Source organism: Trichosurus vulpecula, chromosome 4 (assembly GCF_011100635.1).
Source record: "Trichosurus vulpecula isolate mTriVul1 chromosome 4, mTriVul1.pri, whole genome shotgun sequence".
In the NCBI taxonomy this organism is placed as follows: domain Eukaryota; kingdom Metazoa; phylum Chordata; class Mammalia; order Diprotodontia; family Phalangeridae; genus Trichosurus; species Trichosurus vulpecula.
Genome location: NC_050576.1, coordinates 144442968 through 144456088, shown reverse-complemented (window position 1 = coordinate 144456088; position 13121 = coordinate 144442968). Strand labels below are relative to the sequence as shown.

General features: G+C 36.6%; 1 protein-coding gene across 5 annotated transcripts in view; it reads left to right on the top strand.

The window, feature by feature from the left end:
* RYR2 (ryanodine receptor 2) overlaps nt 1-13121 on the top strand; it is an 828134-nt gene that overhangs the window by 508791 nt on the left and 306222 nt on the right. For all 5 annotated transcript variants that reach the window (XM_036753924.1, XM_036753927.1, XM_036753925.1 and 2 more), the window contains 4 exons: nt 6781-7007; nt 8878-9682; nt 11200-11400; nt 12332-12437. In XM_036753924.1, the coding sequence (XP_036609819.1) occupies nt 6781-7007; nt 8878-9682; nt 11200-11400; nt 12332-12437 (1339 nt within the window). The remainder of the gene's footprint in view (nt 1-6780; nt 7008-8877; nt 9683-11199; nt 11401-12331; nt 12438-13121) is intronic.

Here is a 13121-nt window from a genome sequence, read left to right as displayed (position 1 = left end):
TTTCTACCCATTTGTCTGACCACTCCTCAGTCTCTTTTGCTGGATTTTCATCCAAGTCATGCCCATTCTCCAAGGTCTGCCCGTGTCCCTCTTTAGTTCTCCCTCTCTCAGCTCACATGAGTTCAGTTATCATCTCTAAGCAGATAATTCCCAGATCTATATATCTGGCCCCAGTGTTTCTCCAGTCCTGTATCACCAACTGCCTTTTGGACATCTCAGTTTGTATATCTCATGGGCATCTCAAACTTAACATGTCCAAAACAGAACTCGTTTTATTTTCTCTCAAATCCTCCTCTCTTCTCACATTTCCTTTTACCATCAAGAGTACAATCATTTTTCCAGTCACTTGGGCTTACAACCTCAGTGTCATCCTTGACTCTTCATTTGTATTCACACCATCCATCCAATAAGCTTTAATAGATTAAAACTGCACTAAAATTTTGGGGATCTGCATTATCTGATCTTTTTGTTCTTACCTTTTCATATATGTCCTTTTCTTTCAAATCATACAACCACCCTCCTAGTTCAGGCCCTTATTACCTTTTGCTTATACTTTTGCAATAGCTTTCTGATTGGTTATTCTACCTCAAGTCTTTGACCACTTTAATCTGTTTTTCCTTTGGCTACCAAAATGATTTTTCTAAAATGCTAATCTTGCCATGTTACCCCCCTATCCAGTAAACCTCAGTAATTTCTCATTACTTCTAAGTTGAAATATAGTATCCTCTGTTTGCATTTAAAGACCTTGATAACTTGGCCCTGTCCTACTTTTCCAGTCTCCTTACACTTTTTTCCTCTCTACACTGTCCATGATCCAGTTACCCTGGCCTATTTGACATTCTATTCATATAACACTCCATTTCCCAACTCCATTCCTTTCACTGGCTGTTCCCCATGCCTGGATTGGCTTCCTTCCCCACCTCCAATTCCTAACTTCCCTGGCTTCTTTTAAGACTCAGGTTATAGCCTGCATTCTGTAGGAGGCCTTTCCTGGTCTTTCTAGAGTATACTAGTACCTTCCAAGTACATACATCTTGTATACATTGACTATTGACATATTGACCACTATGGAGAACCATTAGAATACATAATGGGGAACCATTAGAATGTAAGCTTGTTTAGAGCAAGGATCATGTGTTTTCCTCTCTGTGTATTCTTACCGCTTAGTATGGTGCTTGTACCTAATAAGTACTCAATGAATACTTGTTGACTGACTGATCCTCACAGTAACCCTTGAGGTAAATGATATCATTATCCCCATTTTACAGAAACTTTTAACTTTGCTATGTATAAATTAGTTTCTGGTGAGTGAAGTCAGGAGTACTGGGCTCTAACCTTTTTTTCATCATGTATTCTTATCATTTTGAAATTTTTAACCATTTGCTACAAATGTTTGTTACCTATTTTTTAATTATTTACATGTACTACTGTATTAATAATTATGTACATCATAAAACATATAAAAATAGAAATTGAAAAAAGATGATATAAAAATGTAATAAAAATTTATTCTAAGAGTCAATAGGGATGCCCTGGACCAGGGGTAGGGAAACTTTTTGTGTTGGAAAGCTGCATTAATATTTAGCTGTAATCAAACAAGGCTACATTCAAGAAACTTCAATTAGATGTACTTAAATATGTACATTATTTTGTAAAAATAAAACAATAATTTTTGTACTTAATTTCAGAAAATGAAAAATGTTTGTTAATTTTAACATTTACTTTTTAATGACTTTTTTGCATCTGCTTTTTGTTGGAAAGCATTTGAATATTTGGTTGCAGCATGGAGGTCCATAGTTTCAGTTGATCCTCTGGATGAGTATCAGTCATTTTTGACCTTAAGGGCATCTTAATTTGGGCTAGGTAGGAGAATGTAGATTCACTGCAATAAGTGGTTGAAAAGCAATAAAGCATTTTTCAGGCATGTTTTGTAAGGCATGGATATTCTACTGCATTTTTCCATATTTCATTTGGACCTTTCTTAGCATCAAACAATGACTTTAAAATGCCATCTACTGAGAGCTCAATCAATTCCATCTGTAATTCTTTAGGTGCCTTGGTGATATCAACTAGGTGAAATGCTAATTTGAGTGTGATATCATGATTCCAGAGTCAGTGAACCTTTCATTGTATTCTCCAATTAATAGGTTTATAACAGCTGCTATTCTTCAAATGATTCATGTATATCATCCTGCTGATCATTGACCTTTGCTAACTGGGGAAAATATTCATCAGAAATTTCCTTTTGAAGAAGTGTTTTGAAAAAACTGGCTTTTTTTGGAAATACTTGGATTTTTTTGCCACATATCATACATAAACTTAGTTTTACCTTGCAAAAAGATATTCAAGTCCTTTTGATTTGACAATCACACAGAAATGCAGCATTCCTCTAGAAATATTTTTTCAAAAATTCACATCACTGATTCTGTTCTTCATGAAGTTTAACTATCTGTTCTTGCAGAGATAAAATTTTGGCTAACACTTGTCCCTGTGATAGCCAACACACTTTAGAATGATATGGCAAATCCACACTGAATACCTCATAGTTTAACTTTAGCATGTTACAAAACTGACAATGCAGTGTTGTATCTGCATGAATATAGTTAACAATACTTATACCTTGTTGCAAAGTGTCACTTAAAATGGTAGCTTTAGCACAGATTTTGCTGATGCAAGATACAATGAAAAAAAATGAGAACATCTGGATCAGTTAATATTTTTTATCTGTGCAATAAGCCCTTCATGTTTTCCTGTCATGGAAGGTGCGCCATCTGTACATACCCTCACTTAGATTTACCAAATTCAGTCCAACTTCACCACATTTGTCTTGAAAGTTGTTGGCTATTTCCTGCGTTCTGTTTGCAAGAATGCCCAAAGTGAGTAACTCATCATAGCAAAGAAAATCTTCTGTTGTGCACCAAATGAAGTATAAAACCTGCTCCAGGTCAGTAGTATCACTTGATTTATCCAAAGTAATTAAATAATATATTATTTTCCATTTGAAGTATTGCATGAAGTTGTTCTATTAAGTAGAAAGTTAATTCATGCTGCTGATCAGTTCTGGTTCTCCTTAAAAGAGGCAGTTGTTTGTACTTTGAAACATTATCAGGATCTAAAGCATCCTACACTTTTGACAATGCGTTCTTTCACAATTTCTACATCACTGAATAGCTTCCCTTTTTCCCTAAGTGTATAAACTGCTTTGTAAGTTGCTTCAGTGGCATTATTTCCAGGTCTTATTGCTGCTTGAAAGAATTGTCTTCGCTTTTGCTTTTCGTCTTTTAATTTCTGCAATACAGCAACCTCTTGTGCCTCTCCCTCTAGTTTAAAATATTTGCAGTCCTTATGAGTGTTATAATGCTGATGAGCATTGAATTTCTTTAATGTTAATATTGCAATGTCACAAAGCAAGCAAATTATCTTTAGCAGAAACAAGATAACATTGCAATTCCCAATCCTCATTAAAAAAAATCTGTTTTCTAGGGATGATATCTAAAAAATAAAATTAAGGGGTAAGAGAGGAGTATATTGAGAGAAAGGGAGAGATAGAATGGGGTAAATTGTCTGACATAAAAGAGGCAAGAAAAAGCTGTTACAATGGAAGGGAAGAGGGAGGAGGTGACATCGGATTTGGCTTAAGGAGGGAATATCAAACACATTCAGTAGGATATCTTATCCTACAGGAAAGAAGGGAGGAAGGGGATAAGATGGGGGTTAGGGGGTAGGGTGATAGAAGGGAGGACAGATTGGAGGAGGGGGTTGGGTAGTCAGAAGCTAACACTTTTGAAAAGGGACAGGGTCAAAGAAGAAAATAGAATAAATGTGGGGTGGGATAGGATGGAGGGAAATATAGTTGTCTTTCACAGCAAGACTATTATGGAAGTGTTTTGCATAACTACACATGTATAAACTGTATTGAATTGCTTGCCTTCTCAATGAGGGCAGGTGGGGAGGGAAGAAGGGAGAGAATATAGTTTTAAAAACAAATGTTAAAAATTGTTTTTACATGGAACTTGGAAATAAGATTTACAGGCAATGGGGTATAGAAATCCATCTTGCCCTACAAGAAAGTAAGGGAGAAGGGAATAAGGGGGTGGGGTGGGGTGATAGAAGGGAGGGCAGACTGGGGGAAGGGGTAATCAGAATGCATGCCATCTTGGGGTGGGGGTAAGGGAGAAATGGGGAGAAAATTTAGAACTCAAAATCTTACGGAAATGAATGTTGAAAACTAAAAATAAATTTTAAAAAAAATCTGTTTTCTTCCTTCAGTGTTCTCTTGGTCTTCTTTTACATGATGGACTGTTAAGCAGACAGAATTTAAAAATACCATCGAGCTGTGTAACTATTCACAAATTCCACTTCAAACAAAAACACAGCGCACTGTTGTCAAAAGCTGATAATAGATTGGTGTACTTGACCCCCTTAAGCTCTTGCCAATTGCCTTGTGCAGTAGTAGTACCAGCATGGAGGTGGGGTGGGGGAGGAGTTAGAACTAAATAATTAGTGGGGGAGGGGGAGTTAGAACTAAATAATTAGTGTAGCAGCCATCAATTCAGCCCTTATGACTTACTAATGTTCTAATTGTGCTGGTCAATCTGGGAGGATTGTTTTGTTGAAATTTGTTTTATTCTTTGGTATTTTAAATACATTCATTTTAAAAATAAAATAAAAATATAAAAGATGAACAAAAATATATTAATAAAAATAAAAGAATTTGTTCCATAAAATTTGGATTCAGTCAAAAGGCACGTCTCTAAGGCAATCAAGTTTGCCCTGTAGTTATGTGAGTTTCCTGGACTACTGTGGTGACTGGAGAAACAGCTGGCTTTGCCGATGGTCTTTCTTCTTGTTCCTCATCAAACAATGCTATTCTTTGGTACCTGGCCAGTGGTGAAACCCTGGCTGTAGGACATAATGTAGGTGCTCCTGAAACTGCTACACATACACCTTCATAAGGAAGTTCAGAGTCTCCCAGAGCGAGGAGGATGCAGCCACTGTGGGGCCAGAAATAGGCAGTAGGCTTCTCACTCAACACTAAGAAGATAAATGCAGGAAGATCCAAGAGGGAGCTAAGTCAGTCTGAGGGCAGTAAGGAGAACCTTATGCTACAGGTACAGAGAAGAAGAGAAGGAAAAGGAAGAAGACAAATAAGTAGCAGCCATTGCCCGGAGCTAATGGCATGGGGCCAGACTATGTCTGGCCTCACAGTGCCTTGAGGATCAGGCTGCTGACACTGACACAGTGACTGATAAGGGAAGATGTAGAAACCTTAGTTAGTGGTGAATGGGGCCATAGAAAGCCCAGTGTCAGGCTGTCAGGGTCAAATGAAGAAAAGTCTGAATGGAAAGAAGAAATATGGGTCAGAGGCTGTCACCACAGCCATCCCCTGGGAGGGGGAAAGGCCAAAATGTCACCAGTGAATTGAAGCCCGATTTCCAGGTCAAGGCTGAAGGAAGCTGAAGGAGCCTAAGGGTAGCAAAGTGAGTCAGGAACTCCAGAGATGTTATTACTTTTCACCAAAACTTTAATAAATCAGTATCTCTGCAGAAAATGTAAAACAAAATTATTATCCTAATGTAGATGATGCAGATCTAGATATCTAGTCTTTTCCCCCTGAATATCAGTCCCACATTACTAATTGCTGATAGGACATTTCAAACTAGATGTCCTTTAAATATCACAAATATTGAATATTGAATAATATTGAATACTGAATATTGAAAAATGAACTCATTATTTTTACCCTAATGCTACCCCTTTCCCAAAGTACCATCATTGTTTCAGTCTTTCATGTTCTTAACTAAGGCATCAACCTCATCCAAGGATTTTAATTTGAAAACTTTGAAAACATCTTTCATTTCCCACTCTTTTTCTCTACTTACCTAGCTATCACTTTAGTTCAGACCTGCTTCATATCTCACCTAGATTTTTACAACAGCCTCCGAATTGCTTTTCTTACTTCATCTCCCCACTGTAGTCTCTTTTCCATTGTGCTTGGTAAATGCTTGTTGATTGATTTAACTCCTATCTGAACATCATTTCCTTACTAGAAGACTTCTAGGTATAGGGAACTTATAACTTATTGAGACATCACATTGCACCTTTGAACTTCTTAGGAAGTTTTTTTTTTCTCACATCAATCTCTAATATCCTTCTCCGTAGGTTCTACTTTTGGTTTCTCTTTCTTCTGAGACCCAACCAAACAAAACCCCACCAATATTCAACTAAATAAATATTAGTTATAAAAACAAAGATAAAAATTTATAGCTTCTGCCCTTGAAGAACTTACAGTCTGATAGGATTTGAGCCTCAGCTTTGTCACAAGCAGACAACTAGATAGCGTCGTGTATAAAGTGCAAGGCCTGGGATCAGCAAGGTTCATCTTATTGAGTTCAAATCTGGCCTCAACACTTACCAGCTGTGTGACCCTAAGCAAGTCACTTAGCTCATTTTCCTCATCTGTAAAATGAGCTGGAGAAGGAAATGGGAAACTACTCCAGTATCTTTGCCAAGAAAACACCAAACAGGGTCATGAAGAGTCAGACATGACTGAAAAATGACTGAATGACATCTGTCACAAACTATGTAGCTCTAGTCAGATATTTAACCTGAGTCCCACTTGACCCACTTTCTAAAGAAGTACAATAATACATGTACTACCAACCTCACAGTGTTGTGAAGAAGGTTCTTTGTAGAATATTAAATGATATGTAAATATCAACTACTGTTAGATTGCAGAATTATTGTAAGTGGTCTTTTCCTCTGCTTTGCTTTTCTTAGAATGTAATGCCTCTGTCAGCTGGATTATTCAAGAGTGAGCATAAAAACCCCATCCCACAGTGCCCTCCACGCCTCCATGTGCAGTTTCTCACACATGTTCTTTGGAGCAGGATGCCAAACCAGTTTCTGAAAGTGGATGTTTCTCGAATCAGTGAACGCCAAGGCTGGCTAGTGCAGTGTGTGGATCCTTTGCAGTTCATGTCCCTTCACATCCCAGAAGAGAACAGGTTGTTTTTGTTTGGTTGTTTTTTTTAACATAAGAGCCTTGGACTTTTTGGGGGGAAATGGTTGTTACAAAAAGCAAAACAAAACAAAATAAAACACAATTAATTACCTTTGACTGGTAAGATACTCTTTTCTTTGAGTCAAAATTGGAATTTGATTTTTCCAATCAAATGCTTAGTGAAAAAATTCAGTTTGTTTAAATTTGGTATAACATACATTTAGTAACTGTGCTGGAGACCCAGAAAATGATTGATGTCATTTTATCTATAATATTTCTGACAGCATATATAAAATATGCAAGTACCCTCTCTGATAGAAGAGAGACACTCTGGGTGAAGATCCAGGATTTAAAATTAAAGATTTGAAGTGGTACATATCTGTTTTCTTTTGCTTGAGCAAATGTAGGAGACAATCTCATTTTCAATAACTTTAGAACTGGGGGTCTCTTTTCGAGGTTTTACATCATAAAACTTTTTTTAAAGTGTTATCACCACATGAGTCCACACTTGTATTAAGTAATTATCTTTGGAGGTTTATATATAATTGGAGCCATGTACATTAATGATGTCCCTTTGTTTTGAGTACTAACACTTCAGCTTTGAAATTCTCATGATTTTGCTTCTTTCAATTTGGGGGTAAGTGTTAATGTCTGTGTATGTGTATTTTAATTATAGTCAAATACTTATGATATGACAGAAGCAGAAATCATAAACGTATCTTCCCACCTCTGGTAAATATAGTCTGTATGATCCTGGACAAATGACTAAACCTCCCAGTACTCTAGGCCCCTCTCTGTGATTACAAATAACAGAGAAGATGCTGACCCCTATTGGGAGAGGAGGTTTCCTCACTTGGGATTTCCCTTTACTATTAAGATCAGTGTCTTTCCCCAACCCCTTTGCCTCTACCTCATATATATTTTGTTTAATAATTCAGTTCATAAAATTGAAGCTTTAATAATGATTGTTTTTATAAGGAATTAAGTTACTTCTTATAGTGCCCAGTGTGATAAAACCCTCGAGGTATTTTTGGATTTCCAAAAGGAACCATGTGGTATTTAGATGAATTCTGCATGAAGAGCAAAGATTCCACTTTAGACATAGTTTGGGCATGTGTAATATGTATGCTATAATAAAAAAGATGCAGATTTGCTTCCATTTGTCTGGCTACCAAAAGGGCTTAGAGTAGACATTGACTAAATTTATACTTTAACTACCTTCAGATGCATTTTAAAAATTCATTTCAACAAACAACAAATTCAAACATTCAACAAATAGGCAAAGTGCCTATTGTGTAAAGAATACTAATCACTAGGAAAAATATGAGGATTGGTTAAGATGTAGACTCTACCCTCTGGAGGTTGAAGTCTAGCAGGGAAGTAGGTATGGCATATGCACAAATAACTCTTAAAATGTCGGTTATAGGGCAGGTAGGTGTCACAGTGAATAGAGCACTGGCCCTGGAGTCAGGAGGACCTGAGTTCAAATCAGGCCTCAGACCTTGACACTTATTAGCTGTGTGACCTTGGGCAAGTCACTTAACCCCAATTGCCTTGCTTCCCCCCCCCCCCAAAATAGCAATATTCAGTGATAGTATATCTGAAGATATGACATTATTTGAACAGTGCCTGGGCTATTTCCTTTTGTAAAAAAAAATGCATCTCTTATAATATGGGTAAATACCCTTTAATATATATTTTTGGAAGTTCTGATTTTCATTGCTTATTAAAATAGTGGTCTCAGCTGTCAATATTGAAAGTATATTAATATCTATATAAATAACTTTATATCTACTATTCCCAAATTTTTTCTGTAATGCAGAATTTAAAAAAAAATTTTTAAGCTTGTTGCTAATACCTCTAACCTTTTGCAGGTCTGTAGATATATTAGAATTGACAGAACAAGAGGAATTGTTAAAGTTTCACTATCATACCCTCCGCTTGTACTCAGCTGTCTGTGCTCTCGGGAACAACAGAGTGGCCCATGCCTTATGCAGCCATGTGGATGAACCCCAGCTTCTCTATGCCATTGAGAACAAGTACATGCCAGGCCTGTTGCGCACAGGCTATTATGACCTGCTGATTGACATTCACCTTAGCTCTTATGCTACCGCCAGGCTGATGATGAACAATGAATTCATTGTCCCCATGACAGATGAGACAAAGAGCATCACCCTTTTCCCTGATGAGAACAAAAAGCATGGCCTCCCAGGGATAGGCCTCAGCACTTCCTTGAGGCCAAGGATGCAGTTTTCATCTCCCAGTTTCGTAAGTGTTAGTAATGAGTACTACCAATATAGCCCTGAGTTCCCACTGGACATCTTAAAATCCAAGACCATACAGATGCTGACTGAAGCAGTTAAAGAGGGCAGCCTCCATGCTCGGGACCCAGTAGGGGGGACTACTGAATTCCTCTTTGTACCTCTCATTAAACTTTTCTATACCCTACTAATCATGGGGATCTTTAATAATGAGGATTTGAAGCACATTTTGCAGCTGATTGAGCCCAGTGTTTTTAAAGAAGCTGCCAATCAGGAGGAAGAGAATGAAGTGCTGGAGAAGGAACTTAACACTGAAGACCCAGTGCTGGAGGGAGGAAGTGAAGAAGAGACCAAAGGAGAAAAGATACCCAAGGAAGGATTGCTTCAAATGAAACTTCCTGAGCCTGTTAAATTGCAGGTAATTTTATGGAATTTAGGAAATTTTTTTTTTCTGTAACTCTCACCATATGATTTAGAATTTTTATTTTAACCCTCTCTTGTAATGGATTGTCAAATTCTGATGTACATTTGAAATCTTGCATGTATGTTTGTGTGCATATGCATGTATGTATGTACATATGTATGTACAGCACCAATTCTGTGCCAGGTACTATGGGAACAAAAACAAAGGTGAAACAGACTGCCCTCAGGTATCTTACTGTCTAGGAAGGAAAAAATGCATATCCATACAGAGCTATAAAAATATACATACAAAATAGATACAAAGTAATTTTGGAAAAAGAGGAATTAGACTAGTAATTGGAGGACTTAGACTTGAAGGAAATTAGGGAACTCTAATAGGTGTGTAGGTTGAGGAGAGAGTAAATCTTTGGTATGGAGGGACAACCAGTGCAAAGGCCCAGATGTAGGCCTTTGCATTGGCTGCCCCACCATGCCTAGATGGGAGATGGAGTATAGAGTATGAGACACAGTAAGAAGGCTGGGTTAGCTGGACTGTAGTATACATGTAGTATACAGGTTTGGCTGGATCATACATGAAGGCAAGTAGTGTGTTTCAGGGCTGGAAAGGTGGATTTGGGCCAGGTTGTGAAGGGATTTAATTGAAAAAAAGATTTTATATTTGATCCTAGAAGTTAAGTTCATATGTTGATCACCCTCATGCAAGATAGTATCGTACCTGAAATAAGGAAGTATTGATGTTAACCTTTAATTCATCAAAAAGGGGAGAGAGAGAAGAACTTTTATCTTCTCTGATGCTCTAAAACTGTCAAGGTTGCTTTGTTACTGTTTTTTTGGGAAAATGCATCAGAAAGATGACAAAACATATTCATAGTTATCTTTTCTTATTAATAATTTCCATTTTTCTTCCTTTAGCTTTGGAAAAATTTATTACTAGATATGTTAGCTAGTTAGAAATATGTAAGGATAAGATATATCTTCCCATTCCCAGAGATACATGACTTTTTTAAATGGTAAATTTGTTTTGCACAAATATGTGCAAAATCATGACTCAAAAGTTGTGTCTTAATATATTATAAGTACCTTCTACAGAGCTCATTATTTTGTTCTATTTCCATCTCCAGAGACAATATGATATTTTTGTTAAAGAGCTTCTTCTATGTATTAATATCACAATTGCTGTTGAATGACACTAAATAGTTTTCTGAGCTTGGACAGCATCAGTCTATGAATAGGCAGATCTCTACCGTATATGGCCTATGGTGTGTGGGTATATAGTTTTATATTATGTATGTGTAACATATATATATATATGTGTGTGTGTGTGTGTATACACATAGATGTATGCACACATATACATATATACACACATACATGTAATTACATACATACATACATATACTTCAGATATATATATATATACACACACACACACACACACACACACACTCTCCTTGGAACAGGTTTAATCTTTATGAGGGAAGAAATTATATGTTATAATCTTTGTCTTTTCAGATGTGTCTTCTACTTCAGTACCTCTGTGATTGTCAGGTACGGCACAGGATAGAAGCCATTGTTGCCTTCTCAGATGATTTTGTAGCTAAGCTTCAAGATAATCAGCGTTTTCGATATAATGAAGTTATGCAAGCCTTAAACATGTCTGCAGCATTAACAGCTAGGAAAACAAAGGAATTTCGATCTCCACCTCAAGAGCAGGTATAATCCAGCCAGCTGAAATGAAAATTCCTTTTATCTACACTCGGTATAGTTAATTCAGATCTATGTCATGAGGAATTAAGCCATACGTTATATACTGTGCTTTGTGCTCTGATATAATGATTCCTTCACATTACTTTTGTCTTTGGGGTAACAGTCTTGTGTTCATGCAACGGTTGCCTTTTTGAACCTTTACTTGTTATGATCACAAATTACTTTAAAGTGTTTCTTTAATCTTGCAGAAACATTTTGTGCACAACTTTGCAGCAGGAGTCAATGAAGATTAGTTCATTCTGTTGGTATTGTCATGGAAACTAAGAGGAGACACAGTGAAACAAATCATATTTGGTTATGTTGTTGAGTTGTTTTAGTTGTGTTCAACTCTTCATGACCCCATTTGGGATTTTCTTGGCAGATACTGGAGTGGTTTGCCATTTTTTTCTCTAGCTCATTTTACAGATGAGGAAACTGAGGGAAACAGGGTTAAGTTACTTGTTCAGGGTCACACAGATAGTAAATGTCTGAGGAGGATTTGAACTCAGCAAGTTGAGCATTCCTGATTCCCAGCCTAGTGCTCTACCCCACTGTTACCTAGCTGCACCTTGATTATATTACTGAGGTTAAATATTCTAAAAGTTCAATTGACTTTAACAGATTGGAATTAGGGAAAAAGAAAGCTAATGCCATATGAGCCCTCTTCAGTATTATGAAGCTTTGAAATAATTTGAGCCTGTGTGATCTTTTTCACTAGTTGGCATTCCTTTGAGAATAAAATTGTATATGCAACAGATTTTGAATACTCTTAATCCTTTACCAGGTCAAAAGATATTTTCTCATTTTTGTTTTGAAGTTTCTTTCCTCATACCTATTCTAAAATATCTTAGGAGATTGTTCTCTTCACATTTTGTTCTTTTATCTTCCTTTCTGTCAGATCAATATGCTCCTGAATTTTAAGGATGAGAAAAATGAATGTCCATGTCCAGAAGACATTAGGGACCAACTCTTAGACTTCCATGAAGATTTGATGACACACTGTGGTAATGTTGTTTTCTTTCTTCGTTCCACTGTACCTAACACATATTTGGCACTTAATTGCTTGTTGAATGAATAAACATTGTTGAAAGTGGGATGAGATTTTCTAATATGGTTTAAGAGAGGGATAGACTATACAACTTTTCACAGTTACTTAAAATTTTTTGGTTCTGTTAGGGAAAAAAAGCAGCTAGATTAATTGCCGTACATTCTTTTTTCTTAAGTAATAGACGTGTACAGGTACAGAGATTTCTATTTTATTTGAATGATGTTCACTCAGATCTGGGTGGAGACATACTATTGTATCATTTGATTTAACATATGAAATCTTTTGGGGGCTCAGAAATATCTCCCGGAAGACTGGAAACCAAGTTCAAACAATCCAAGATCCATGTTATTCTGGTGGTATTTAAATCCCAAAGTAATTATCTGGACAAGACATATGATAAAATGAGAAGAGTATCATTTCATAAATAAGGCATGGATTCACTGAGTCATAGATTCTTATTTAAAGAGACCTTAAGGGTTATCTAGTCTAATCTACCACTTATGCTACCTCTGACCAATGGTCACCCAATGTTTTATTTCTCATTGCTTTCAACAGGAAGAGCTTAATATCCCCTAAGCAAGAATTACATTTAATTTTGAACATATTTAACTATAAGAGAATAGTTTCTGATACTGAGCTC